This window comes from Taurulus bubalis (assembly GCF_910589615.1).
Source record: "Taurulus bubalis genome assembly, chromosome: 18".
NCBI classification, from domain to species: Eukaryota; Metazoa; Chordata; class Actinopteri; order Perciformes; family Cottidae; genus Taurulus; species Taurulus bubalis.
Genome location: NC_136606.1, coordinates 1,804,539 through 1,827,650, shown reverse-complemented (window position 1 = coordinate 1,827,650; position 23,112 = coordinate 1,804,539). Strand labels below are relative to the sequence as shown.

At 41.0% G+C, this 23,112-nt stretch overlaps 1 protein-coding gene across 1 annotated transcript; it reads right to left on the bottom strand.

Annotated features, from left to right (window-relative positions):
- Nucleotides 1-269: 269 nt before the first annotated feature.
- LOC306750644 (E3 ubiquitin-protein ligase RNF31-like) lies at nucleotides 270-22,525 on the bottom strand. The gene is given in 25 exon segments (XM_079234107.1): nucleotides 270-691; nucleotides 1,001-1,110; nucleotides 1,113-1,168; nucleotides 2,560-2,656; nucleotides 2,906-2,954; nucleotides 3,370-3,483; nucleotides 4,814-4,926; nucleotides 5,241-5,355; nucleotides 5,481-5,570; nucleotides 7,068-7,166; nucleotides 9,809-9,982; nucleotides 10,734-10,940; nucleotides 11,535-11,720; nucleotides 12,130-12,423; nucleotides 13,224-13,466; nucleotides 14,738-14,880; nucleotides 14,958-15,103; nucleotides 16,356-16,512; nucleotides 16,613-16,759; nucleotides 17,856-18,000; nucleotides 18,767-18,823; nucleotides 18,912-19,067; nucleotides 20,055-20,201; nucleotides 20,555-20,747; nucleotides 22,393-22,525. Coding segments are annotated over 24 exon segments (3,270 nt in total). The 5' UTR covers nucleotides 20,732-20,747; nucleotides 22,393-22,525; the 3' UTR covers nucleotides 270-643.
- Nucleotides 22,526-23,112: the final 587 nt, after the last annotated feature.

Below are 23,112 nucleotides of genomic sequence, written 5' to 3'. Positions count from 1 at the left end.
CAGGAATGTATTCACAAGAGCTGCTGAAGTTCATTTTAACAACATTTAGTATGTAAAGTAAATAACAATATTTCATTCTGAATGCAAGTAATGTTGAAGTATAAATGAAATAAGGCACCACTCGATGTAGTATTATAAATATAGTAAAAAAAACTTGAATAAACTGAAACAAAAACTACGAAAAGTTAAAGTCAATAAATCCACACTTCAAAATAATCATTTATTTATATTAAGCAAAACTCACAAAAAAGATAAAATATCAATATTCTTTAGATTTTTTATTATCATTTCTGTTTGTATTTCTTTCCGTTTTATTTATATAATTTTGCCCAAAAATATTTAAACATACATTTCCAAAAAAGGGCCTTTAAAAAAAAGATAAATCAACAAACTTTATATATTTGTAAAAATATCCAACACCAAATAAATTCCTCCTAATAAGTATTTTTGAAATATCTTCACAATCAGTGGAGGAAAAGAAAAGAAATCAGCTGCCACCGATTCATGTTCCTTGTTGTTGTTGTTGTTGTTGTTGTTGTTGTTGTGGGTCCGACGCGTTCGTCACCAGCCGGAGACCAAAATCATCGTTGGCGTTACATTTTGAAAAGACGCCCGACGCAGCGGCGAGGTTCAGGAGAACGTTCTATTTGTTCCGAGGAACCGTTTCTCCGAGAGGAACCTCCATCAGCTTCTGTGGGGGGAAGAACAATAATCTATTTATAGACACAAAAACACAATCTACATACACATGAGCAATAATAGTTATTCTGTCCGTGTATATATATATAAAATATTTCAGTTATTGTGGATTCTTTACTGTTTTTTACATTATTCTCAATGAGAATCAAATTATAAAATAACTTTGTAGTAACTATTTAACAAACTATTAAAAGTGTCACTAAAAACAAAAGAGTTTACATGCTCATTAGAGCTATTAATGACATGTTATGAATATACGTCATGTGACCAGGTGTGCGCCTCGGTGGGCGGAGCCTCTGACCTTGAGGAGTCCCGCCAGGTGCAGCTCGGCGTCCTCTCCGTCCGCCGGCCCCTGCGCGTCCACCTGGTAGCGCTCGCAGGCCCGGACCAGCTCGCTGGCCTCGTACAGGGGGCGGGGTCCAGGGAGTGGGCGTTGACCAGGCTCACCAGGTACTCCCGGTAGTGCTTCCTGAGGGGCACACCTGCGTCAGCACACCTGTCTGACTTAGAGCACATCTGTCTGCTGACTGACTTAGAGCACACCTGACTGACTTAGAGCACACCTGTCTGCTGACTGACTTAGAGCACACCTGTCTGCTGACTGACTTAGAGCACACCTGTCTGACTTAGAGCACACCTGTCTGCTGACTGACTTAGAGCACACCTGTCTGCTGACTGACTTAGAGCACACCTGTCTGCTGGCTGACTTAGAGCACACCTGTCTGCTGACTGACTTAGAGCACACCTGTCTGACTTAGAGCACACCTGTCTGCTGGCTGACTTAGAGCACACCTGTCTGCTGGCTGACTTAGAGCACACCTGTCTGCTGGCTGACTTAGAGCACACCTGTCTGCTGGCTGACTTAGAGCACACCTGTCTGCTGGCTGACTTAGAGCACACCTGTCTGCTGGCTGACTTAGAGCACACCTGTCTGCTGGCTGACTTAGAGCACACCTGTCTGCTGGCTGACTTAGAGCACACCTGTCTGCTGGCTGACTCCTCCTTTTTAAAGACCTTCAGAAACATTAAATATCTTTTGGTTTTGCCGTACTTATGTTTTTATGACTTTAGGATTCTTTCCCGACATACTATATTCTAATATTATGACTGTTTTTAACATACTATACAATTACCTTTTAATATATATATATTGTTTTTAGTAAACCATGAATCGTTTTATATATTAAAAAAAACTCATCGTGCATTATGTCAAAAAAGATATATATGTATATATTTATTTTGTATTATTATACATATATATATTATAGTTCTTTCAGTGTACTATATCATTTTTTTAAAACAATTGTGTGAAATAAATTATTTCAACTATTCTATGTTTTTTCCGACATACTATATTCTACACTGGAACATATTCTGAAATTCATTTTTAATATTGTTTTTAGTATAACATGATTTTTTTTATATATAATTATTTTAATTTTATTTTTTGACATAATGTACTATGATTTTTTATTTTTTTAAACACTATACTCCAACTTTTTTAAAGCTTTTTAAAACATACTATACAATTACTTTTTTATATATATTGTTTAGTATACCATGAATCTTTATATATAGAACAAATATATATAAATACAAAAAGAATGACATATATATATATAAAAAAATATTTTATATGGAAAATGAATGAACCATGAATCTTTTTTATGACTTTGTTTCAATGCGTCAGCGTTCCTTCAGTTAACTTAAAATTATTGAAAGTCAAGCATGTTTTTGACCGTCAGAATCCATTATATTACTTTATTATACTATGATATTACTATACTATTATTTTATACTATTATGATATTATGGCTTCCTAGGAAGGAGCCTGCTCTCTTTAACTGGTTCTGAACTCACTCGCAGAGTCCGGCTTGGCCCGGCTGGGTCTGGAGTCCACAAGGGGAGTCGATCTGCTGCCCGGCTTCATCCTTCTGCTCCATCACACAGCAGGCGTCTGCTGGAGGAGGAGAGCTGAGACTCACATCACGGGTTCACATAACCTGGACTTAAGTTTAACCTGGACTTTAAGTCCAGGTTCTCTTGGTCTTTAAGTCCAAGAGAACCTGGACTTTAAGTCCAGGTTCTCTTGGACTTTAAGTCCAGGTTATCTTGAACTTTAAGTCCAGGTTATCTTGAACTCCATGAGGCGTTCAAGTGTCTTTTCTCCTGAACGCGATGAAGACAAAGTAAAGACGGGTTTTACCGGGTTGAGCTGCATCAGAGGGATCCGTGTTGAACTCCACGCCGCTCCTCTAGGAGACAAAGGAACATAAAGAACATAAGGGAACATAAGGAACATCAGCTGGTCCCAGACTTGAAGGTATTTGATGACCTCATGTTCACAAACCATGAACAATAAAACCTCATCAACTCATTCCAGCAATGAAACTAAAAACATGATTCTTCTTGAAGAAGAATCCTCCGTTCTGTTTAAATGCAACTTCTCCTTCTTTAACGTGTTTACTTCCTTTCATTATTACATATTTATTAATTATTCCCACTAACAGAGATGCAAGTGTTGTGTTTGTTGTCAGAGATATATTTGTGTTTGTTGTCTCTTGAACTTGTAAAATAGAAAAAAGAAACCCAGCAGATTGTATCTCTGCAGACAGATCAGAACCACTAGCTCCCAGTAGCTCCTCCCAGTAGCTCCTCCCAGTAGCTCACCTGCAGCAGAGCCTGCAGTCTGGGCGGCTCCCAGTCTCTGAGGTAGAAGAGACAGTCCCGCGGGTGGTGAGCGTGGTGACCGCTGTAACTGCACTGAGCCGCCTTACAGGTCGTCTGCGCGCGCACACACACACACACACACACACACACACACACACACACACACACACACACACACACACACACACACACACAAGCCTTAGAGAAAGATACACACATCACTAGTGTTTGGATTTGCAGACGTGACATTATTGCAATAAAATAAAAAATACTGCAAATATCAAACCGATGAATTAACTTACAATGTTTTTATAAAGGTTCCCTCCAGAGTTCCCTACAGAGTACCCGACAGAGTTCCCTATAGAGTGCCCTCCAGAGTGCCCTCCAGAGTTCCCTACAGAGTTCCCTACAGAGTGCCCTCCAGAGTTCATACAGAGTGCCCTCCAGAGTGCCCTCCAGAGTACCCTCCAGAGTACCCTCCAGAGTGCCCTCCAGAGTGCCCTACAGAGTGCCCTACAGAGTGCCCTACAGAGTGCCCTCCAGAGTGCCCTACAGAGTGCCCTACAGAGTGCCCTACAGAGTGCCCTCCAGAGTTCCCTACAGAGTACCCGACAGAGTTCCCTATAGAGTGCCCTCCAGAGTGCCCTCCAGAGTTCCCTACAGAGTTCCCTACAGAGTGCCCTCCAGAGTTCATACAGAGTGCCCTCCAGAGTGCCCTCCAGAGTACCCTCCAGAGTGCCCTCCAGAGTGCCCTACAGAGTGCCCTACAGAGTGCCCTACAGAGTGCCCTCCAGAGTACCCTCCAGAGTACCATACAGAGTGCCCTCCAGAGTGCCCTACAGAGTGCCCTCCAGAGTGCCCTCCAGAGTGCCTCCAGAGTGCCCTCCAGAGTGCCCTACTGAGTGCCCTACTGAGTGCCTCCAGAGTACATACAGAGTTCCCTCCAGAGTGCCCTCCAGAGTGCCCTACAGAGTTCATACAGAGTGCCCTCCAGAGTGCCCTACAGAGTTCATACAGAGTGCCCTCCAGAGTGCCCTCCAGAGTTCATACAGAGTGCCCTCCAGAGTTCATACAGAGTGCCCTACAGAGTTCCGTACAGAGTTCCGTACAGAGTTCCGTACAGAGGACCTACAGAGTGCCATACAGAGTGCCCTACAGAGTACCCTACAGAGTTCCCTACAGAGTACCTACATAGTTCCCTACATAGTTCCCTACAGAGTACATACAGAGTGCCATACAGAGTACCTCCAGAGTTCCCTACAGAGTTCCCTACATAGTTCCCTCCAGAGTTCCATACAGAGTACCTTCAGAGTTCCCTACAGAGTTCCCTACAAAGTGCCCTACAGAGTGCCCTACAGTGTTCCCTATAGAGTTCCCTATAGAGTTCCCTACAGAGTACCCCAGAGTTCCCCAGAGTACCCCAGAGTTCCCCAGAGTTCCTCACCTTGTGGTACGGGTTGTTGCAGCCGCTGCAGAACTGGTACCGGCACTGGGAGCAGCTGAAGTGCATGCAGCCGCCTTTGGTGAGAGCGTACTGGAACCTGCAGGACGGACATGCTGCAGGAGGACAGGGCACACTGGTCATACTGGTCACACTGGTCATACTGGTCACACAGGAATGTACTGTTGTTGTTTGTTGTGTTGAATAAAGTTGATTTCAGTTATTATTTCAGAGCATAAAGATATACAACTGAAGTACTTGAGTAAAGATATATAACTGAAGTACTTGAGTAAAGATATATAACTGAAGTACTTGAGTAAAGATATATAACTGAAGTACTTGAGTAAAGATATATAACTGAAGTACTCGAGTAAAGATATACAACTGAAGTACTCCATGAGGAAAGGTCAAAGGAAGTAAAGCTCCTCACTGATGCCGTTGTCTCTCAGGAAGCCGGCCAGACCCTGGCGCTGGTAGTCCGGGTCGTTGTCCCTCTTCCACTGCTGGAACTGCTCACAGGACAGGTCCTGGTGCTGGGGCTCCCACTGGGGGATGAAGGGAGAGAGAGAAGGAGTCAGAGAGCGAGCGCCTCCTCAGCTTCAAGGCCGCATTCCTGAGCGCCGGGAGGCGTTTGGTGTCTGGTGTAAACCTGGGAGACCTCGGTACTCACGGGTTTCTTGCACTGAGCGCAGAAACTCCTGCAGCACGACGGACAGGTGACCTTCATCTGGTCTCCATCGTTGATGAAGCCAGAGGTGCACTGAGGAAGAGGAGGGAGAGGAGGAAGAGGAGGAAGAGGAGGGAGAGGAGGGAGAGAAGTTTAGGACACAAATGGACTACAGTAGAAGTACTACATCACAAGTACTACAGCACAAGTACTACAGTAGAAGTAGTGAAGTAGAAATACTACAGTAGATGTACTACAGTAGAAGTATTACAGTAGAAGTACTACAGTAGACGTACTATAGCAGAAGTACTACAGTAGAATTAGTGAAGTAGAAGTACTACAGTAGAAGTATTACAGTAGAATTAGTGAAGTAGAAGTACTACAGTAGAAGTACTACAGTAGAAGTATTACAGTAGAATTAGTGAAGTAGAAGTACTACAGTAGAAGTACTACAGTAGAAGTATTACAGTAGAATTAGTGAAGTAGAAGTACTACAGTAGAAGTACTACAATAGAAGTACTACAGTAGAATTAGTAAAGTAGAAGTACTACAGTAGAAGTACTACAGTAGAATTAGTGAAGTAGAAGTACTATATCAGAAGTACTACAGTAGAAGTAGTACAGTAGAATTAGTGAAGTAAAAGTACTACAGTAGAAGTAGTGAAGTAGAAGTACTACAGCAGAAGTACTACAGTAGAATTAGTGAAGTAGAATTAGTGAAGTACTACAGCAGAAGTACTACAGCAAAAGTACTACAGTAGAATTAGTGAAGTATAAGTACTACAGTAGAAGTACTACAGTAGAAGTAGTGAAGTAGAAGTACTACAGCAGAAGTACTACAGTAGAATTAGTGAAGTACTACAGCAGAAGTACTACAGCAGAAGTACTACAGTAGAATTAGTGAAGTACTACAGCAGAAGTACTACAGCAGAAGTACTACAGCAGAAGTACTACAGTAGAATTAGTGAAGTAGAATTAGTGAAGTACTACAGCAGAAGTACTACAGCAGAAGTACTACAGCAGAAGTACTACAGTAGAATTAGTGAAGTACTACAGCAGAAGTACTACAGCAGAATTAGTGAAGTAGAATTAGTGAAGTACTACAGCAGAAGTACTACAGCAGAAGTACTACAGTAGAAGTACCGCTGTGGACGTAGTTTGGACTCTTAAGAGAATCAATATCAGTTAAATGAACGACAACAATACATTTAGAATATTTTCACCTCTTCTTTAGTATTTGAAGAAAACAATAAAACCACTATAATTTACTGTAACAAAGTATAATATTTAGTATTGTGATGTTTTAACTGACTCCAGGCTGTAATCAAGACAACAAAAGGCTCTGAATGTGTGAATATGGATCATAAACATATGAGACACATGAAGGTGTTTTGGGTTCTCGTTAAAGGTTCTCCTCCGGTTCCTTCAGATAATACTGCTATTGTGGATTACTTTACTGCTTTTATTAACGTTTTCTCATACTACTTGTTTTTGTATTTGACTATGTCTCTGTGCACTTTACCCTGTTTGCTGCTGTGATCCTGCAGGACTAATAAATATAATATAATCTCATCTTCTGAAGCGGACTCACGTGGCAGCACCACAGGAACTTGGGGTCCTTCATGAGCGCGTGCTCCGTCAGCTTCTTGTGGAACAGCTCGTATGCGTCCGGCTCCAGACAGTTACGCAGCTGCGCACACACACACACACACACACACACACACACACACACACACACACACACACACACACACACACACACACACACACACACACACACACTTTTCAATATATCGCTCACCGGGTCAAAGCTATTTCTCTTACGTGTCATGGTTCTAACTTTAGTCATGGTTATAATGGTTATAACTTTAGTCATGGTTATAATGGTTATAACTTTAGTCATGGTTCTAACTTTAGTCATGGTTATAATGGTTCTAACTTTAGTCATGGTTATAATGGTTATAACTTTAGTCATGGTTATAACTTTAGTCATGGTTATAATGGTTATAACTTTAGTCATGGTTATAATGGTTATAACTTTAGTCATGGTTATAATGGTTATAACTTTAGTCATGGTTCTAACTTTAGTCATGGTTATAATGGTTATAACTTTAGTCATGGTTATAATGGTTATAACTTTAGTCATGGTTATAACTTTAGTCATGGTTATAATGGTTATAATGGTTATACGTTTAGTCATGGTTATAAGTTTAGTCATGGTTATAATGGCTATAACTTTAGTCATGATTATAACTTTAGTCATGGTTATAATGGTTATAACTTTAGTCATAACTTTAGTCATGGTTATAACTTTAGTCATGATTATAACTTTAGTCATGGTTATAATGGTTATAACTTTAGTCATAACTTTAGTCATGGTTATAACTTTAGTCATGGTATAATGGTTATAACTTTAGTCATGGTTATAATGGTTATAACTTTAGTCATGGTTATAACTTTAGTCATGGTTATAATGGTTATAACTTTAGTCATAACTTTAGTCATGGTTATAACTTTAGTCATGGTATAATGTTTATAACTTTAGTCATGGTTCTAATGTTTATAACTTTAGTCATGGTTCTAACTTTAGTCATGGTTATAATGGTTATAAGTTTAGTCATGGTTATAAGTTTAGTCATGGTTATAATGTTTATAACTTTAGTCATGGTTCTAACTTTAGTCATGTTATAATGGTTATAAGTTTAGTCATGGTTATAACTTTAGTCATGGTTATAATGTTTATAGCTTTAGTCATGGTTCTAACTTTAGTCATGGTTCTAACTTTAGTCATGTTATAATGGTTATAAGTTTAGTCATGGTTATAACTTTAGTCATGGTTATAATGTTTATAACTTTAGTCATGTTATAATGGTTATAAGTTTAGTCATGGTTATAAATTTAGTCATGGTTATAACTTTAATCATGGTTATAAAGGTTATAACTTTAGTCATGGTTATAACTTTAGTCATAGTTATAATGGTTATAACTTTAGTCATGGTTATAACTTTAGTCATGTTATAAGTTTAGTCATGGTTATACATTTAGTCATGGTTATAATGGTTATAACTTTAGTCATGGTTATAACTTTAGTCATGGTTATAACTTTAGTCATGGTTATAATGGTTAACTTTAGTCATGGTTATAACTTTAGTCATGTTATAACTTTAGTCATGGTTATACATTTAGTCATGGTTATAATGGTTATAAGTTTAGTCATGGTTATAAGTTTAGTCATGGTTATAACTTTAGTCATGGTTATAACTTTAGTCATGGTATAATGGTTATAAGTTTAGTCATGGTTATAATGTTTATAACTTTAGTCATGGTTCTAACTTTAGTCATGTTATAATGGTTATAAGTTTAGTCATGGTTATAATGGTTATAAGTTTAGTCATGGTTATAACTTTAATCATGGTTATAAAGGTTATAACTTTAGTCATGGTTATAACTTTAGTCATGGTTATAATGGTTATAAGTTTAGTCATGGTTATAAGTTTAGTCATGGTTATAACTTTAGTCATGGTTATAATGGTTATAACTTTAGTCATGGTTATAACTTTAGTCATGGTATAATGGTTATAAGTTTAGTCATGGCTATAATGGTTATAACTTTAGTCATGGTTAGAACTTTATAACAACAATTAATAACCCACAACTAACACTCTTTAACAGGTAAAACATCACGACACAAGAGTTTGTGACACAATTGGTAACATTAATAATTGTACATTTATAAAATTACACCGCCGAACTGCATGCTGGGTAAAGCTCGCCCACTATCACAATAAGAAGAAACTCCGTCGCTACATAAAAAAACGTAACAGAGCGATGCAGGAGGAACAATGAGAGACCAGAGATGCATCAATACAACTAGACTTTGAGCACCGTTCAGTTCCAAGAGGGATTTAAATCAAATCCATTCGATTGGGCCTCTAGAAAGTGGGCGGGGCCTGTGAATACTCTCACACACAAAGTTACAGATTGATTGATGGGTGTCATGATGCACACGTCATATTTTGTATATTTTGTTTTAAGCAGAAGAAAATACTATTGGATGATTGGAAGTCACATGTTTCTCTTTGTGGTCTTGATTTTCAAAATAAAAGTCCTGCTCCTCGCTGGAAACCATGATGACTAGAAGTAGAACTAGAACACGTCTTCAGTGCAGAATAACATAATATATAAAAGTAGAATTTCCTCTCCTCATGTGTGTGAAGAGATTTTAAATGAGACCCATAGAATAAAATGTTTTTGATAAGTTTGATAAGTTGTTCTAAGCGATGACATCATCCGGCCCCGCCCCCCTGCGTCCGGCCCCGCCCCCCTGCGTACCTGGATGTCCAGCGTGGAGAAGTAGCTGTCCAGCTGCTCCGACTCGTTGATGTCCGGCTCGCCGCAGACCGGACACACCATGTCCCGGATGTGTTTGTCTCTCACGGCGACGGTGAAGTGCTGCCCGAAGCACTCGTGACACACGGAGCACTGACAGGAAGTCAGGGACTGCATCTGCAACGAGAGGAGGAAGACGAGTAAACAACAGGGACTGCATCTGCAACGAGAGGAAGAGGAGGAAGACGAGTAAACAACAGGGACTGCATCTGCAACGAGAGGAGGAAGACGAGTAAACAACAGGGACTGCGTCTGCAACGAGAGGAAGAGGAGGAAGACGAGTAAACAACAGGGACTGCGTCTGCAACGAGAGGAAGAGGAGGAAGAGAATACAATTTTTTTATTTAAATCCAAATTATTGCAAAACAAAATAATCACACATATTTATGTATTAATTAATAATACATGTATTAATAATTAATACATGTATTATATATTTACTGCAATAAAAAAGTATATAATTACTGCAAAGCAAAGTAATTACATATGTATTTCTTAATAAATGTATCATATATTTAGTAAATGTAAGTAAAGTACATATATTTATTTATATAAACACATTATTATATTACACATTATTATTATATTATATTATATTTAACACATGCATCATTTATTTTGTCTAATCAAAACATATTATTGCTGCAAAGCAAATTAATTACACAATTATTTATTCTTAATACATACTTTTCTTTAATTATTAACAATAAATTCTGATTTATTTTCAACATGCTTCACAGAAAAACTCAAACCTGCAACTGTGTACATATTCTGAGAAAATTACATTTTCTGGAGAAAATTACAATATTTTTCTCATTCCACTTTTATTAGCGCGCAGCAGCAAACAGGTGAAGTTGCGTGCGCTCACCTTGCTGCGGGGGAAGTTGCTCAGGCAGCAGGGGCACTCGTTGATGAGGACCCGCCGGATGAAGTCCTTGTCCTGGGACTCCTTCACGGCTTGCACCACGTCCTCCAGCGAGGAGGTGACGTCGGGCTCCTGCAGCAGCGCCAGCACCAGCTCACAGCGCCCCCAGCTGGGCAGGTCGTGCAGCGCCAGCAGCCGCCGGCACGTCCGCTGTGGAGAGAGGAGCCGGAGAACCCAGTTAAACTAGTTAGACCAGTTAACCCAGTGGTTTATTTCAGTCACGCCACACTCTGGAGGAAGAGAAATGTTCACGCCCCAACAAGAAGCTGATCTCCCTGATGGGCTGTTTTTGTTTTGGCAAAACGGCAAGAATCTTGGCTGTCGCTCAATTACTAAGGATGGGTTAAATGCAGAGAATAATTTCCCCACTGTGAGATTAATAAAGGATAAAAAAAAAAAAAGTGAAGATAAAAAAAAATAAAAAAATAAAAAAATTCTAAATAAAATAATCTACGCCCCTCCTTTAATACCTCCGCGTCCCACTAGAGGGTGGCGCCCCACAGTTTGAGAACCATGTAACAACAACGGCTGGGATTTTTTTTAAATAAAACTGCTTTTTTTATTCCCCCACTACATGAAGTCATCTACGTATAAGAAATAAGTCAAGTATTCTGGTATTATAAAGAAAGAAAAGGTTCAATATCATGGAAACTCTTAGATTTAGCTGCTAAATGTACATTTTTAACATCTCATGTTACTAAAGCATCTAAAAATGAATTCTTCTAAATATAAACTAAGCTGAACCTGTTTGTCCGGGTGTTTGGGGTCGATCGGCGGCTCTGGCTGGTCGGTCCAGATGCGCTGGTGGAAAGGCTCCAGCAGGGGGCGCTGCAGCAGAGAGAGAGCGCCTTTCACCTCGCCTCCACTCAGCCGGAGGGCCTCCTCACAGCGAAGCACGTCCCTGAAGCCCAGCGAGTGAAGCTCCTTCATCTACACACAGACACAACACATGAAGCATGGGCTTCTATACAACCAGAGGAGTCGCCCCCTGGTGGTCAGGAGACAGAATGCAGCTTTAACACATGAAGCATAGACTTCTATACAACCAGAGGAGTCGCCCCCTGGTGGTCAGGAGAGAGAATGCAGCTTTAACACATGAAGTATAGACTTCTATACAACCGGAGGAGTCACCCCCTGGTGGTCAGGAGAGAGAATGCAGCTTTAACACATGAAGCATAGACTTCTATACAACCAGAGGAGTCGCCCCCTGGTGGTCAGGAGAGAGAATGCAGCTTTAACACATGAAGCATAGACTTCTATACAACCAGAGGAGTCGCCCCCTGGTGGTCAGGAGAGAGAATGCAGCTTTAACACATGAAGCGGGTGTTGGTCGCCCTACCTTGACCTGTCTGTCTCTCAGCAGCTGTCTCACGGCTCTGTCGGTGTCTCCTCCCGCCGTCAGCCAGGCCCGCTTGGCCTCGGCTCTGGACAGCTTTGCGGCGTCGCCCGGGGCGCTCGGCTCCGCCTCCTCGCCGTCTCGCTCCACCTGGACGGAAGCCGCCATGGCGCAGATCTCATCCAGCAGGTGCGGCAGCTCCGACGTCAGCCAATCACAGGGGCTCGTGTTGCTGCCGCCGCACATGCAGATGGCGGCGTACACCTCCTCGGCACTGACGCCGCGGCGCTCCGCTTCCTGGTGGAGGAGAAACGGGGCGAGACGCCATGTTTGTTTACTTTGAACCCGTCAACACTGAGATATGTGATTCTTTAAATGTTTTACTGCATTAATTGATCCTTTTATTTTAATATCTGTGGCCGTCTTCCACAATTATCTCACTGTTAATGAATCTATTAATAAAGAAAATAAGCAGCAGATTATTTAATAATAGAACAGACTTCTCCCCGACTCGTGCTTCAATTAAAATAGATTGACTGAGTATTGATTATTTTCATTATGAATACTTTTTTTTTAAAGTGTTAAATCCTCTGGGACAAATACATTGTTAATCATTAATCTGTAGATTATTTTTCACATTCATAAATTAATTATTTGTTCTATAAAATGTCAGAAAATAGTGAAAAAAAATAACATTAAATTGGTTAATTTCTATTTTGATCATTGATGAGTCGTTTAAGTCAAATTCTCAGGCAGAAATGCCAAATATTTAATGTTTTAATGTTTCTCACGCGCGAGGATTTAGCTTCTTTTTCACTCTTTACACAATGTATCAATTATTTTAGAAAATAATGTGCATAATTGATGTCATGTGACCTACTCTGAGCCATGTGACCTACTCTGAGCCATGTGACCTACTCTGAGCCATGTGACCTACTCGTGTGACCTACTCATATGACCTCCTCTGAGCCATGTGACCTACTCTGAGCCATGTGACCTACTCTGAGCCATGTGACCTACTCGTGTGACCTACTCATATGACCTCCTCTGAGCCATGTGACCTACTCTGAGCCATGTGACCTACTCGTGTGACCTACTCTGATCTGCTGGACGAGGTGGAGGCCGTCCTCCCGCATGGTCTTCTGCCGCTTGGCCTCCACGTGGACTCGGGGCGCCGGTTCCGCCGGCGGTCGGACGTCTCTGGTACCGGACGGCGTCTGCTGGAGGGACTGAGGCAGAGAGGCTCCAGCGGAGTCCCTGGGCGACAGGTTGCACATCTCGCACACCGCGGTGGGAGAGGAGTTCACGTAGGTGCAGAACTGGCACATCCACTGGGAGAGCTGGGAGGAAAAATGAGTTTTTTTTCAACATAAATCCATTAATGTCACGGCTTTAACCCTCTGGACCCAACACAGCCGGTTTGCCCTAAACAAAACTACGCCGTTCATCGTGAATAGAAGCTTTAAAAAGAAGTTATTGTCGTCGGATTTTCATCTTTACGACGATCTTTGAACGCATCACGTGTAACAAGCAGCTCAAACGAGGCTCAAGTTTACGTGATATTTCATCAAAAACATTTAAAATCTTTGGTTGAATCAGATTGTGTAGAGAACATTGAACTCTGAGCTCCTCAGTGGAACTATGACGTCATGATTGATTCACCTGAGAGCAGCAGTCATGTGACCGCATGAGGAGAAACTCTGAACTTCAGGAACACAACGAGAACGTCTTCATGCAGAATAACTCCGTTATTATGACAAAAATCATTAAAAAGAAAAGACGCAGGTTGATTTTTTTATTATTATTCCATTGTTTGACCATTTTTGTAAAAAACAAATATACATATATATATATATATATATATATATATATATATATATATATATATATAATTTTTGTAAAAGAAATTATCAAAGAAATTCAACTGGCGTATTTTTACTTTTAATGATTGATGTCCTAATAACTGAGTTATTCTGCACTGAAGACGTGTTCCAGAGAGGAGCAGGACTTTTATTTTGAAAAGACCAAAGACCAAAGAATGATCCTAAAACCTGGATAATAATCACAGAAAATGCTCCTAACAGAATATCACAGGGTTCATACACATGTGACCAGTGGGTTTCATGACTTTAAACCAAATGTCATGACAAACATTTAGTGAGATCTGGGTGTAAACAGTAAAAAGTGAGTAAATGTAGTATTTAAACTAACAATGAGAACACAAAGCATACAGTAAACCTTAAATGACACAAATGAATGAGACAATAGTTTGATTAAAAGAATAAACATTTATATGAATGCCTGCATATATTTTGAGTCTTTCTTTTAAAAGCATATTCATTATTTCAAACTCAGCGTAAATGAACGTCATGAACACATGAATATAACACATTTACATGAACACATGAATATAACACATGTACATGACTTTTACTAAACTTTGGGGATTTTATTTTTTTAAAGGACTTTTCCAGGCCTGGAAATAACCATTTTACAATTCGAGGACTTTTCCATGTTCTCCATGACCGTCAGAACCCTGATATCATGTTCACAAATACGGAATATTGTCGTAGTCTGAATAACAAGAGCGGAGAGGGAGAGCGGGACAAACCTTCGCTCCGGACTCGGACGGGGGTCCCGGGCTGGACGGCGCCGGCGCCACCGGCGGGCGCGTGGCCAGACGGGGGCGCTCACACACCTCGCAGAGGATGCTGCTGCCCTGGTTCACCACCGTGCAGCTCCTGCAGCGCCACTCTGGGGGGCCACAGCTCACCGGTCAGTGTGTGTGTGCGTCTACCTGAAGAGGAGCGGCGGTGCGTTTAGGGTCTCACCCGTGCTGGGAGACGTGGGCGCCGACACCGGGACCTCCTGGACGGCGGCCGCGGCGAGGCGAGGTCGCTCGCAGGTCACGCAGAGGACGGCGCGCATCTCGTTCACCGTGGTGCAGCGAGCGCACGCCCACGGAGACAAGGAGGGGCTGAGGGCAGGCAGAGGGTAGGGGCACAGAAAGAATGAATGGATGAATATTTTATTGCCTATCTAGGTCTGAAGAAGAAGAAGAAGAAGAAGAAGAGTGAAGAAGAAGAAAGAGAAGAGTGAAGAAGAAGAAAGAAGAAGAGAGAAGAAAGAAGAAAACAAGAAGAAGAAGAAAGAGAAGAAGAAGAAGAGTGAAGGAGAAGAAGAAGATGAAGAAGGAGAAGAAGAAGAAGAGTGAAGGAGAAGAAGAAGATGAAGAAGGAGAAGAAGAAGAAGAGTGAAGGAGAAGAAGAAAGAGAAGAGTGAAGAAGAAAGAAGAAGAAAGAAGAAAGAAGATAACAAGAAGAAGAAGAAGAAGAAGAAAGAGAAGAGTGAAGAAGAAGAAAGAAGAAGAAAGAAGATAACAAGAAGAAGAAGAAGAAGAAGAAGAAGAAGAAGAAGAAGAAGAAGAAAGAGAAGAGTGAAGAAGAAAGAAGAAAACAAGAAGAGGAAGAAAGAGAAGAAGAAGAGTGAAGGAGAAGAAGATGAAGAAGATGAAGAAGGAGAAGAAGGAGAAGAAGAAGAAGGAGAAGAAGAAGAGTGAAGGAGAAGAAGGAGGAGGAGGAGAAGAAGAAAGAGAAGAGTGAAGAAGAAAGAAGAAAAGAAGAAGAAGAAGAGAGAAGAAAACAAGAAGAAGAGTGAAGAAGAGAGAAAAGAAGAAGAAAACAACAAGAAGAAGTGAAGAAGGAGAAGAAGAAGAAGAAGAATAAAAAGAAGGGTGATTCTCGTTCTCCATGATGAGTTGTATTTTTTATGTACTTTATATTTGTTTATTTATTATATTTCGTCATATTTATCCGCCACACCTTGAGGTCCGTGAACAGAAAACATAAAAGTTACGAGACGACCAAAGAAATGTCTCAAACTGATCAGTTATTGATTGAATCGACAGATCTGTAAACAAGGTTTCTCACAATAAACAAAGAAAGAACCGCTTTATTATCTGAAGATCTTTTGGAGGACTCTGGATACAACAAGAAGATGCTGATCAAATCAAACCTGCATGAAATAGGAACATGAACCACAACAATATGCAGAGTTGATCAGAAATGTAAAATATGCAAAAGAAAAATCACAGAAAGTTGCATTTTTATCTTCACGAAATTAAATTATCCTTTTTGCATCCTGTTGCTGAAGGTTTTGCTCATTCTTATGAGATTTTAAATGATCGTTTATTATCTCTCTGGAAACAGTGACTTCCTGTTTGTCCTCACCTGGAGGCTTTGGCCGGCGTGACGAAGGCCCGGTCGTGTCCCCGCCGGTCCGGGTGCGAGTGGAACAGCTTGTCGCAGTTCTCACACAGCCTCTGGGCGCAGGCGGAGCACTGGGCGTGCACGGCCGAGATCCCACAGATGGTGCAAATCCCCACAACTACACAACAAAGACAACAACAAAACAACAAGTTGACAAACAAGCGTCGAGGCCGGCGGCCGCGTCCCTGTTTTGAAGCCCGGCGGCGGCGGCGGCGTACCCGGCGGGCTCTGCAGCGGGTCTCTCCGGTGGTCGGCTCTGGAGGGGAGGCGGTGGAAGAGGTCGTCACAGGCGTCGCAGAAGGTCTGACCGTCACAGGACGGGCAGACCAGAGACGAGGCGGCGCCGCACAGGCTGCAGTCACTCGCTGCAGGAGAGAGAACAGTGAGAGAGATATATATATATATATATATATATCTCTATCTATCTATCTATCTCAGTAGGGGGAGCGTCCAGCAGCGGTATTGAATTATATTATAATTTATGGACAACGAGTTGCCAAAGCCATAGTCAATCCAGCACAGGCGAATTCTTCTGCAGACTTTATTAAGGGGAGCGAAAACATCAAGAAATACGTGGTCTTTCGTTTGAAATTATTTAGTTCGCTTTAGCTAGCTAACGTTAGCTAGCTCTGATAGTGCGTTAGCTACAAAGGCTCGCGTGCAAGCTAGCTAACATTAGCTAGCTCTGATAGTGCGTTAGCTACAAAGGCTCGCGTGCAAGCTAGCTAACATTAGCTAGCTCTGATAGTGCGTTAGCTACAAAGGCTCGCGTGCAAGCTAGCTAACGTTAGACAGAGTGCAGTCAGTGAATCATTCCCCCATCCTAAAAAGTTACTGCCATCTTGTGGTTGACAACCAATCCTCTATTTGGGTAAAATACAATTAGTTGAGACTGCAGTTGACTGGGGGTTTCAAGGTTTAAATGTTTAGATTAAGTCCTTTATCACATGTAACATGCTGTTTTTGTTTCTACAGAAGCATGGAGTAATCAGCTCAATAATAGAGACAATTGAAGCGGTATCGAACCCACGGAGCGGACGTCCGAGGTCACGGTTTGCAGCTTTGAGGACGACGGCGGGTTAGCAGTGTGACGTTCACACAGAAACTGTAAAGGAACTGAAACATAAAACACGACAGCGGGGAACAAATCTCTTGACCCGTAATCTACCTAGACTTTGATTTTTAAAGCTTGATGAAGACCTCATGGTGACCAAGTTTAAAAAAACAAAACGTTTTCCACTAAATGAGTGTCTGAGTGTGTTTGGTAAATATAAAATAAATAAATATACGACGACCTCCAGTATCAAACAGGACCTTTTATTATGAAATATTACTATGACGCTCCAACCTACTCTTACATTACATTACACTTCCTGTTCACGCCGGCACGCACATGCCCAGTGTACGCAAACAGTCACGTGACATTCGTTTTCAGGTAAGGGGGCGTGGCTTGCAGCTCACCTGTCGGTGGTTTCAGAGGTTGTCCTCCGGGGTCCGGAGCGGGTTTAGGTGGAAGAGACGGAACCTCCCGGGGTTTGTCCGCCGGTTTGTCCGCCGGTTTGTCCGCCGGCTGCTCCTCCACCACAGCGTCGGTCACCGGCTGGTCCTGGAAGATAACCGGCATCACATCATGACGGCTAGATTCACGATGACCTCACGGGAGGAAACGCCCGGCTGTCGCACGACTGGCACTTAAGTTTTGACCAAAAACAACACAACATCCTATTTTTCTGTGTTTGTAATAATTAACACTAGATTCTTGGCTTTTAGTCGCATGTTGCGCAATGGTTTGATCTGAAAACACATCTTGTGTGGTTGATATTATTAATAAAGCTTATTTATACAACAAAGTGTTTTTCAAGGCAGAATAATAAAGAATAAAAATAAAATGCCAGATACACACAATTATTTACAAACAAATATAAACATTTTTTAAAGTGTGCTGATTTGTAAATAATAGTTAAAAATCCCTAAATAAAAGTCAGTGAGCAAGTCACTGCGTTTTCCACAACAATGTCCTGCAATACATTTCACAAAAGTTGTTTACCTTTTTTTTCTGTCCACAGAAAGACACAAAAGGGCTTTTATTTTGAAACGGAAACAGGAAATGTTGAAATAAATATAAATATTGACTTTTTCTTCATGTCTGACATGTTGAACGGATGGAAACTGGAGTTCATGTTGCTGGTATGAGGTCAATAAATAAATAAAAAGATCATATTTGATGTCTTTTCTTGCAGTAGAGAGAAAACAGACGACTGAATGAAGACAGATGATCAAAAGGCTGAAAGACGTGTTGTTCCTCATGTTTAAGGATCTGTTTCACCGAGTGTGTCTCAGCTAGATGAGGCGTTGGTGGCGCTGGTACAGACCTGCTGGGTGAGGAATGGGATGACGCCTCTGAAGTTATCTGGGTGAGGATGGGAGCCCTGAACAGAGACATGGAAACAGGGAGCGTTTCACACCGAACGCCGTTTAAAGAAAAAAAGGTTTTCGGACTCCTGAACGCTCACGAACCTTAACCAGCATGTCCACCTCCGTGCGCAAGGTCATGACCTCCAGCGTCACCGCGGCGACTTTGGCGGCGTCCGGCTCGGTGACGTCGTCGGGGAAGCTGAGGCCGTCGATCTGCTGACTGGTGTAGCCGTACAGGAACAAGACCGTGCGGCCGCCCTGGAAACAACATGGCCGCCGTAAATACAACGTCCCAGATATGGGAGGAAGGACGCTTCCTTGGGAGGACGCTCCCTTGGAAGGACGCTCCCTTGCTTGGGAGGACGCTCCCTTGGAAGGACGCTCCCTTGCTTGGGAGGACGCTCCCTTGCTTGGGAGGACGCTCCCTTGGGAGGACGCTCCCTTGGGAGGACGCTTCCTTGCTTGGTAGGACGCTTCCTTGGGAGGACGCTTCCTTGCTTGGGAGGACGCTTCCTTGGGAGGACGCTTCCTTGGGAGGACGCTCCCTTGGGAGGACGCTCCCTTGCTTGGGAGGACGCTCCCTTGCTTGGTAGGACGCTCCCTTGCTTGGTAGGACGCTCCCTTGGGAGGACGCTTCCTTGGGAGGACGCTCCCTTGCTTGGGAGGACGCTCCCTTGCTTGGTAGGACGCTCCCTTGCTTGGTAGGACGCTCCCTTGCTTGGTAGGACGCTCCCTTGGGAGGACGCTCCCTTGGGAGGACGCTCCCTTGGAAGGACGCTCCCTTGCTTGGGAGGACGCTTCCTTGGAAGGACGCTCCCTTGCTTGGAAGGTCGCTCCCTTGGAAGGGCGCTCCCTTGGAAGGTCGCTCCCTTGGAAGGACGCTCCCTTGGAAGGACGCTCCCTTGCTTGGTAGGACGCTCCCTTGCTTGGTAGGACGCTCCCTTGCTTGGGAGGACGCTTCCTTGGGAGGACGCTCCCTTGGAAGGACGCTCCCTTGCTTGGTAGGACGCTTCCTTGGTAGGAGGCTTCCTTGGAAGGACGCTTCCTTGCTTGGAAGGTCGCTCCCTTGGAAGGTCGCTTCCTTGGAAGGTCGCTTCCTTGGAAGGGCACTCCCTTGGAAGGGCGCTCCCTTGGTAGGACGCTTCCTCCCCAGTCGGGCCCTGCAGAAGCCTAGACTCCTCCTTAGTACGTTTTAATAATGTAGAATAATCGTACTCAAAGATCCTCATGAGCACACGGACTCACCCTGATGGCGTCCACGGTGGTTCTGAAGACCGGGTTGTTGTGCTTGACGCTCCTCCAGTACCGGGGCCGGGCGGGACTCGTCAGGTTGCAGCCGTACTTCTCCAGGATGCTCAAGGCCTTGACCAGCCGACTCAGAGACTCCAGGACCTGAAGAAGGGGGAACCAGTTCAAAGTGAGCGGTCAGTCAGGGGGCGTCTCTCAGAGTCAAGGACGCTTCACCAAGGAAGCGTCGTCCTTCCAAGGAAGCGTCGTCCTTCCAAGTGCGTCCTACCAAGCTTGGAAGGACGCTTCCTTGGAAGGACAATGCTATATATATATATATTTTTTTTTTTTTTTTTTTTTTTTTTTTTAATATATATTTGTTTTATATAATAAAATGAAGAAAAATAAAAATAAATTCAATAAATTAAATAAAATACATTTAACTAAACATTTTGAATAAAAAATAAAGTATGCATGTCAGGAACTATGGGTCCAAGCAGACCATTGCGAGCCGGTACCTCCTGGGTGCTGCGGCAGGTGGTGTTCTCCGCCAACATGGCCTCCACCTCCAGGTGACGGTACTTCTCCGCCAGAGGCAGCAGGAGGCCGGCCATCGTCTGCACCTCCGCCTTCACGTCCTGGGCCGAGCCCGAGGACGAGAGCAGCGCCTGGGCTCTGCTCCGGACCTCCTCCATCTGGACCGCCTCAGGGCTGCAAGACCAACAGTATTATGTATTTTAAATCAAACAGCTTCATCAATGCAATGCTCTGGGTGAGATGTGCTGTGTTTTTCTCTCGTTTGCGTCATTGTAAATGTAATATATGTAAGAGTTTGACTTAAGTTTGACAATTAAAAGACGTAACATACATTGTTTGACTTCAATTAATTCATAAAAATTAAAGAAGATATATATTTTTCTTGACCAAAGTTCTGAGAGTTGGTTGCATTTTTGGAGCGTTTGCACAAAAATGGACAATTTTGGGGGAAATATGTAATAAATCTGAACTTCAGGGCAGAATAAATGTGAATACACGATCGAGGAATAATTTCTGAATTATTTGAATATCTGTGGAAGAAATTCAGTACGAATCAGTTTTTATTCCTCATATTTAACATGTTGAAGGAGAAATATTACTGCATTTACTAAAGCAATTTAAATGTTTTATATGTTAAATACTTTAAAGCTACTGCATTTCTGCTTATTATTTTATGTTTTGTATGATAAAACTTTATGTCAAACACTTTGAATTATCTTTGAACTTGAAATGTTCGAGATAAATAGCTTAAACCAATATATATATATATATATATAAAAACACATGCAAATATATACAAATGTATATTTAAAAGAAGAAAAAAAAAATATATATATATATATTTGCATATGTATATAAAACAAATATATATATATATATATATATACATATGTATATATATATACTATATATATCATGCCTTAAACCAGGAAAATAACCAACATGTAATATGTTTTTATATATATATATTTACATATGTATTAAAAAAATACATATATATTTACATATGTATATATAAAATAAATATATACACACACGTATTAAAAAAATACATATATATATAAATATATATTTACATATGTATTTATAAAATATATATATATATTAAACCAGGAAAATAACTAACATGTAATATGTTTATATATATATATATATATATATATATATATATATATATATATATATATATATATATATATATACACACACACATATATATATATATATATATATATATATTTACATATATTTTATATATATACATATATAAATATATATTTACATATGTATTACAAAAATACATATATAAATATATATTTACATATGTATATATATAAAATATATATATATATATACATATACACACACATATATATATATATATATATATATATATATATTTACATATATTTTATATATATACATATATAAATATATATTTACATATGTATTACAAAAATACATATATAAATATATATTTACATATGTATATATATAAAATATATATATATATATATATATATATATATATATATATATATATATATATATATATATATATATATACCCTTAACACGGCAAAGAAGCACGATATGATAATACGATAAGAAGCACGGCATGACTAGCATGTAATATGTTGGATACTTGTGACATGTTAAGGTGTATTTGTGAGCAACGCAACATTAACGACATTAAAGTCGTTTCAGGGAGAAACGTTGAGGCTTCAGCCAGCGAGCGAAAGCCCGAAAACAACAACTCACGACGTGGAAAGCGAAACTTTAAGTTAAAGTGTGAAACAGCCACGACCACACGACTTTACCTGCTCGATGACGTCACCGCCGTCACGTGCTTCGACGGCTGTTCGTGCTTCGGCGGGAAAGTCGACCGTGTTTATGTCAACAAAAATAAGCAGTTTTTTAAATGCATTTTAGTGGCGAGCGTGTTACCTCAACTAGTTCCGTGCTGGAGCTAACGCCAACGTAGCTTTCAATGCGGAACTACTGTTCGACGTCTTTGGTTCCGGCTCTACTTCCGGTAGGGCTTTTATTCTTTCAAAATAAAAGCGGGATTTTCCACAACCAATTTCCCAACTTTTTTTGTTTTGTCGCTTTGCTTTAGACACCATTAAATAAAAAAAAATTAATAAAATAAAAATGTTCATCTCATATAACATTATTATTCCAACTAATATTAGGTCTGTGAGTTATTCTAATACGAGGAGAAATGCAGGAAGACATGCTGGAAAATGATCGTTCAAAACAGGACTTTAGGACATTCATGTTTTCAATGTTAAACAGATGATGAACACACATTTACGCATTTAATGTCTTTTATTTCACATGTGGAAATGTATATAAGAATGTGTAATTCATTTGTGTGTTATTAAAAAAATGTTTTGAAGCCACAACAGAATATTGTTGTTTTTCTCATAAAAATAAAAATAAATGAAATACATAATGTTATGTGACATGGTGTTATTGTCTCCATCCTGCTCTATGTGGAGGATTGTGGACACATACAACAACAACAACAACAACAA